Consider the following 7,664-nt stretch of genomic DNA (forward strand, 5'->3'; position numbering starts at 1 on the left):
AAAGACCCTTTCCGTCTAATTCAATGAAATCTGTTAAGGTTGGTTTTAGCAGGGCTAGAGTCTCAGAGTCCCTATTGCTGGGGGGCCATCAGGGCTGGAGAGGGTTAACTAGACTGACTGACCAATGCTTTTAGTTCCCTCTTCCACTACCTGTTTTCATGGATGGTGGGGACCCTGTCATATCAACAGACCCTGCGCCCTTTGATTTGAAAATGGCTACTCCACTGGGAACCCCAGGAGGGACAAGGTGAGTTTGGGAAGAACCCCACTTTGCCACAGATGAAAGAAACCAAGAAGCGTAGAGGCCAATTTTCATTGGCTGTCACACGCCTCCTAAAAGTTACCTGATAGAGGCATTTTAAGAGCCACAATTTTGCTGGAGGTGAGGGGTGTGCTTTACTTGGTGGGGAAATCAATTCTAAAAAGAAGAGGTATGGCTAGTATGGGGAATTTCAAATCTAGTCAATTGGGTTATTTTCCTAAAAATAAGTTTATTTTCTTGCATAATACCGACCTTCCTGCATAAAAATCAAAGGTGATTTCTAAGATTGTGCATTGGCTCTCACTAAGCAGGAATTAGCCTTGACTAAAAAAAAGAAATACTTTCAAAAAGTCACTATGAAGGATTCTGAGCAACAGTTATTTTAATAGGGTCATTAGACCTAAGGCAGGCTTCTAAACAGTCTATTACACCAGAACACTAAAAATGGAGGGAAGCAATGCATAAAAACAACTGCATTTTAAAATTATTATTTTTAGTGGAAATCCAAGTCAGGAGGAAAGCTTTAGACCCTGAAGAAAACCACGGGGGGATTTGAAAAAGACTCTAAAGAAAACCTGCATTTAAAAGAAAATAGGGGGGAAAAGCCCAACAAATGAGCTAAGACTGCAGTGTTGGCTGGTGAGCTAAAGCAAATGGTGGAAACTAGATATCACCGCAGCAATGACAGGTATCTCAGAAACGGGGGAGCTCACATTTCACGTACACTCAATGGACATTTATAACCAGGAATCTGTCAGGCTTTGGCTGTAAATCAGGAAGCAGAAGACTGCTGGTCACCTGTCATCTGACAAGGGATTTTAAGAGCACACAGTACATTGCAGTAATCATGCTTTACATTTAAATAATGTGATACAGCGACTGCCACGTTTTTGGATAAGCATGGATTCCTTCACTTACCTTGCAGTCCTTGAGCAAAAGTCCCTGACATTCAGTCTCTGGTTTGCCTATGAAATGGGGTCCTATCGTGTTTTTATTGCCCAAGGCTGTTTCAAAGGACAAATGTGACTCCACGAAAGGCTTTTAAAAATACAGTAAGAATGTGTTGTCACTATGCGGAATCATTGCTATTACTGGTTACTAAGAACTCCAGGGCCATTGTGTATCCCCTTCTTTCGGGTCAGGAGGGGATACACAAAACAGCGTCACACCAGTTTTTCATGGTATATGTAATGTAAGTAAATTATAAAATTTAACCTAGCTGTATAGAAAAAAACATTTCTTAAAAAAGAAATCTAGGGGAAATTGTATTTTAAAAGACAGGAAAGAACTTTGGCCTTTGAGAAACACAAAATACTATTGGGCGACAGAGAAGGGAAAGTGATAAAAAGTCTCTCTTAATTCTAACGATGCTGTGGCCTCATAGGCTACATTCTCTCCACTGTACTGAATAGCTCAGTGAGGGCATTTTGAATACAGAAAAATGGTTGTATTAGGGAAAAAAGTGCTCCTGCAAGATGGCTGCGATGCAACACTGTTGCACCTGGTGGCTGGTGGCATAAATAAGTCATTGCACAATTAACTGAGACTAACTGTAGAAATAAAGCCTCATGGCAGAATGGACATTATTACACAGAGTGTTTGTCTGCATAATTTTAATAAATGCAGGAGCTACTAAGAAATTCTAATCTAGCAGCCCCTTCAATTCTTAAGACATAGGGGAATCACACCCAAATTAGGTTTCCAAAAATGTTCAAGTCACCGAAATTATCCAAAAGGGCAACAGAAACATGGAAACAGTCTATTTGGATAGTGTTGAGTAAGAAAAAGGCTTTAACTCTTTAGATATTCTAGAATTCTAGTCCAGTTATTGACTCTATCTGTCACCTTCCCTTAAGATTCCCTGAGTACAGCTTAGGGGACAGTTAATAATACTGTGATAACTTTGTGTGATGACATGTTTACTAGACTTGTGGTGATCACTTTGTAAGGTACATAAATGTTGAATCACTGTGTTGTACACCTGGAACTAATATAATACTGTATGTTAACTATAACTTTTTAAAAAAAATCTGTGTAATGTTAAGCTGTTTGGGCAATAAAAACAGAGGGGGCACATATACACAAACACACAGACACTTTTAAAGCCACAGATGAATCTGCACGTCACAAATTCAGAGCCACATCAAAGGATGGTCATTTGGTCTGCATTTTCAGTGGCAGGGAGATGGATGTCTTGTTTTACGTGTTAGGACTAGAATGTTAGTAAAAAGTCTTGTTCTAAATATAAGGCCTCCTCCTCTCCCCCTCCCCAGTGAGTAACTTAGACCCGGGTGGGGTGCCCTTGGCACTTGGGCAACATGAAAAGCTGGTCAGAAGCTGTAAGCCAGGCTACCTGAATTCAGGTTCCTGCTACATGTGGCCTGAGGTTGGTTTCCCGGACCACCACCCTGGGAGCAGAGCCAGGACAATGGCAAATTTCTTCTTATTAAGATTAACCCTCCCCCCCACCCCATACAAAACAGGGGAGACTTCTTATATTCATTAGACTCTGCCCCAGACACAGACAGTTTGCTGCAGGGTTAGTGTTTGCATCACCTATGGTATGAGCCTCCAGTGCTGATTTGAGTGAACTGGGCTCCCTGCTCTGCCCCTGCCCCCCCACCCCCTACTTCCTGAATAGAGGACTCAGGAGTTTCACAAATGAGGCAACTGAAGCCCCAGCAGCCAGGGACACTGCCCATGAGGGAGCAAGTGCACACTGTCACTGACTCTCCTGTCTACCCAATTGTGCTCCCCTTGCCCATCACAGGCTTGTTTCCCAGAGCTATGCTTGGAATATTGAAATGGGACTCGTGGCAAAACCAGTTGTTCACAGGGAAACCGTGTTGTCATTTGAGGCTTGGTGACTTGAGCGCAGTTGGGACCTCCAGCACTTAAACTACCTCCCTTCTGTATGCTGTTGGGAAAATGATGATATCATTATCTCCCTGGGTGGGCATAAATGACCATCACATTTAACACTGTGATTTGTGAGAGACGCACATCACAAAGGCATACAGCTATGTCAATAATGTCACTAATTAAAACCATGACACATTATAAAATACTTAACAAATATTTAGCAAAGCCTTAGAAATTGTGATCTTCAAATCCCTTGAAAGGTCTTAGAGAATGAAATAAATTAAGATTGTGGAGTTTCACTTTTGAAATTTTTATTTAAGCCACACATTCAGACCACTGCTAATTACTGCTTTGATTAACTGTGGCACAGAGTCAACACCCCAGATCTGAGCTAAAGGAGTCTTGAGGAGGCAAGGGGGTGGAGACTGGGAGGGGCCAGGGAAGGACTTGAAGATGGGGGGAGGTCTTGTTGTGGGGGGAGGTGGGGGCCCTGGAAAGGAGAGGGGGCATGTAGAGGGCCCCCAAAAGTAGCCTTCTAATATGATTATTAACACAAGACCTTTTTATTTATTTATTTTTAACCCCCAGCCCATTTGCAGAGGATCTTACCTTTGGGCCTCTTTTCCCCCAGCTAAAGCTGCTTGGAAAGATTCACATGCAGACATTTACAGATTTCAGAAGTCACAGTCAGTTTTACCACATTTTTATCCACACGCTTAAAATACACTCAGAGCATTTTTAAAAAAGTTTTATTTTAATTGCATTTCGAACACAAGACAGCAGTCCACACCCAATGCACAACCCCTCTTTTAAAACCAAGCCCCTCCTACTGCACTAGTGTGAAAGTGTAAATGATTGGCTTACCTCGGGCTCGTGCCTAGGAAAAAAATTATTTCACATTTTTAAAACAGCCACGCCCACCCCCGCGGAACCAGCCCCGTGGGGTTTGGATCCAGACTTGCCCCGCGCAGGTTGGCGGGTCCCGCCCGCCGCCCGCCAGGTGAGCCGAGCGCGTCCGGGTCCCGGCTCCTGTGTGCGCCCTGGCGCCCCAGATACCTGAGTGTCTGGTTTTTCAACCGTAAAGGCGGGAGGGTTTGGCGAACGAATGAGAAGTGAGGAAACGCTTAGCGCAAAGGGAAAAAAGAGAGAAAGACACACAGAAAAAAAGGTTATGGAGCCCGCGGGCGGCCCCTCTCCGAGCGCGGTGCGGGCGTCGCGAGACGTCCCGCCTCCTCCCGCACGCCGGCCGCCCGCCCGCAGCGCCGGCTCGCGGGCTCCGCCAGTGTGCGGACAGGAAAGTTTGGCCTCGCCATGGCGCACAACACAAGACAGCCCGTTCCCCGCTACAAGTACACAGTCGGCGGGTAGTTGGGGTGCCGGGGATGGGAACTGGGGGCACTGGAGCATATCATGCACAGGCGGACACAATATGGACACCGACACACACCAGCGACAAGCTGTCTGAGTCCAAGCAGCCGTGCCAGGCGAGGCGGGGGCGCGCCTTCCCAGTGACCCCTTCCCACCGCGGCCCAGGCCCCTCCCCGGCAGCTCCTGGCTCACCTGAAGCCCCCGCCTTTCGTGCCGTCCCCCACCCCAGGATTCGGGGTCGTCCTACGGTCGCTGGCGCTGGTTTGTCCAGCTGGAAACGACCCTCAGTGTTGTACGGCACCACTTTTCTCCCTGGAGGGCATATACTCCGACCACCCAAGCCCACCCGAGACGCCCTCCCGCTCCCGGGGCAAAGTTAGGGCCCGCACTGGAACTTCCCAGCAGGCCCCCGGCCTGCGCCCAGGCCCCCGCCTCCCGCCGCCAGGCCCGAGCCCCCGCGGGCAGCCCGCCGCCCCTCCCGGCCCGGCGGCCCTGCTCCCCGGCAGAGTCCGCCGCGTTACCTAGAAGCAGCAGGCGGTGCGTGCACATGTAGCCCATCTTCTCCTCCTGGAGCTGCTTGTCGATGAGCTTGCTGCGTTTCTTCTGGGCGCGCTTCTGGGCGCGCTGCTCCTGGGCGTCCTTGCGCATCTGCCCGCGCGTCTCCACCAGCGGAATCTTCTTGACCTTGGGGCTGCGCGGGGCTCTGGGCTCGGAGCTCTCAGGTCGGCCGAAGCAGCCCCCGAAGGCCCGCACGAGGAAGTTGCGGAGCCAGTTGCGCTGCGGCTTTCGGCGGCGGCGGTCTCGCCTGGGCTGCCAGCAGCCGGAGCATCCGAAGGTCCCATCGTCGGACTCCTCGCTGCTGCTGGCCGACCCTTCGTCGTCGTCGCGGCCGCGCTCGGACCTGCCCCGCCAGGCATACGCGCGAGTAGGCTGCGGAGTAGGCGGATCGGCAGCCTGGATCTCGGGGCTGGGGGGTCTGAGGAAGCGGGGCTTGGGGCGGGCTCCGGCGGCGGCCGGGGCTGCCCAGGCGACAGGCGTGGCGCGGGCGGCGCGGGCGGCGGGCGCGGCAGGGGCGGCCCCGGCGGCTGGGGCGGCGGCGGCGGCCGGGGCGGCCCCGGCGGCGGCGGCAGGGGCGGCTGGGGCGGCCGGAGCGGCCTGGGCATCGGCGGCCCCCGCGGCTGCAGCTCCGTCTCCGGGAGCGGGGACCTGGTCTCCCTCCGCAGCTGCGGCGGCCGCGCTTCCTTCCATCGCGGCTGCTTCGCCTTCGGCTGGGGGTCTCTCCCCGTCTGCTCGCTCTCTCTTAACTGGGGCTCCGGAGACCTCGATGGGCGGGCTGTCAAGCGCGATTGGGGGGCTGTCCACGTTGACGGGAGCGTCGTCGACCCCAACGGGGGCTCTGCCAATCTCGAGCGGGGGTCCGGAGATCTCCATCGGGGGGCTGTCGCCCACGAAGTGTGGAGGAGGTCTGACAGCCTCTCGAGATGAGCTGCCGATGGCTCCCGGGACCCGGGGGGGGGGCTCGTTCGCGGCGGGAGCGAGGAGGACCGCGCTCGGCTCCGCCGCTGCCGCGAACTGGCTGCCGCCACCGTCGTCGATTTGTAGGTTAGCTCGGGGGAGCCCGGGGGGTGGGCTGTCGTCCCCAATGGCTGCTCCATCAAACTCAAATGGCATAGCCTCCTCAGGGGGAGGGCTGCAGCCTCCTCTGAAGGCTGCGTTCGCAGGTCTGAGGGCTTGGGGCTCCTCTGGGGGGGCGCTAAAGACCCCCACACCCCGGCCTCCTGGAGCGAGGTCTGAGACCTGCAGGAGAGGTTGGCCGCAGCCACCCCGGGCAGGCTGCTCGCACTCATAGGGCATGGCTTCTTCGGGTGGAGGGCTGTAGCTTCCCAGATCTGTTCTGACCTCACAGAGGGCTCCAGGCTCCACGTGCACTGGGCTGAAGGCCTGGAGGTCTGCATGGGCCCCACTGGTGTCTCCCGGCTGCTCCAGGGTGGGCCAGAAGCCTCCCAAGCTGGGCTGCTTGACCTCGAAGGGCATGGCTTCCTCAGGAGGTGGGCTGTGGGCTCCACGGGCTCCAGCTTCCTGCACGGACTTGCCCAGGCCCTGGAAGTTGGGCCTGGAGAGCTCTGGGGGCCCACAGGCCTCGCCTTCAATCTCGACGGGGATGGGCTCGCTGCCAGACGGTTGGGTCTCCATTTCTTCGGCTGCGCTAGGCCCAGCACTGGGGGCAGCTGCCCCTGAGGCCTCCAAGGATGGTTGTTCGGGTTGCTCCCCGAATTCAAGGGGGATATTGTGTTGTCCTGACATATTATTGCCGTCGAGGCAGTTGCGCAGGCCCATAACAGGGTGGCGGACTCTTAAAATAAACTTGGGGCCCCCTGAGATGGAGCACCCAACCAAACTAGGGTGAAAAAAATATCTCCCCTCCCCCCCAAAAATCAAAGCACCAGCTAGAAAGTTGTCCAACCTCACTTTCCAACCCTTGTGAGGTCTAGGGGTTCAGATCCTGGACTGTGGCAGAAGCAACTCTCTTGCTGCTGGTGGAGCCTTAGCTCCCTCCTGGCCACTTTTTACCTCCTCAGGCTGCCCCTGGGCCCCTCTTGACCTGCCCTTGTCCCCCCTCCTCAGTCTCTGTGTCTGTCTCTCTGTGTCCTCCAGGCCAGCCCCGCCTGTTTGGATCTGAGGAGCGCGTCGATTCGGTCCGAAAATCGCTCGTAGTGCGCCCTCTCTGCCACCAGAGGACGCCGGCCCGAGCCCGGGCGGCTGCGGGAGCCGGCTCTGCCGCCAGGAGCCCGGGGCTTGGGTAAGGGGGCGACGAGCGCAGGCCTCGCGGGGACGTTTTGGCTCCTCCGCTCCTCTCCCTGACTGATTTGGAGTCTTTCTCCTCTCTTCTCCCCTGGCCAGCGACAGAGCTCTCCTGCGCCGTGGGACACGTGACGCAAGACGTGGGCCCCGGGATGCTGGAGCGCAGGAGCTGAAACCCTCCCTCTCAGACACGACTGACTCTCCTTGGGGGAGGGGGCGGCTGCGTGGAGGTTCATCACCCCGAAATACCTCTGAACCCAAGAGCCACAGCCCCGAGCCCTCCGCAGCCTTCCATCCTGAGCCCCAAGGCCGGAGCGCAAGGCTTTAGGCGCGTGGGAAGGGGGCGAGCGCGCGCGAGGATGCCACAGGT

At 54.4% G+C, this 7,664-nt stretch overlaps 1 protein-coding gene across 2 annotated transcripts in view; it reads right to left on the reverse strand.

Annotated features, from left to right (window-relative positions):
- Nucleotides 1–7,664, reverse strand: part of GNAS (GNAS complex locus) — a 57,265-nt gene that overhangs the window by 38,383 nt on the left and 11,218 nt on the right. Inside the window, exon 1 of one of the 2 annotated variants that reach the window (XM_081149279.1) lies at nucleotides 5,014–6,844. The exons of the other annotated variant lie outside the window; for it this stretch is intronic. Within the exon in view, the coding sequence (XP_081005405.1) occupies nucleotides 5,014–6,829 (1,816 nt within the window). The 5' untranslated portion in view covers nucleotides 6,830–6,844. Of the gene's footprint in view, nucleotides 1–5,013; nucleotides 6,845–7,664 lie in introns of those variants that run through there. 2 annotated transcript variants of the gene reach the window in all.

This window comes from Miniopterus schreibersii, assembly GCF_964146895.1.
Source record: "Miniopterus schreibersii genome assembly, chromosome: 10".
Classification (NCBI taxonomy): domain Eukaryota; kingdom Metazoa; phylum Chordata; class Mammalia; order Chiroptera; family Miniopteridae; genus Miniopterus; species Miniopterus schreibersii.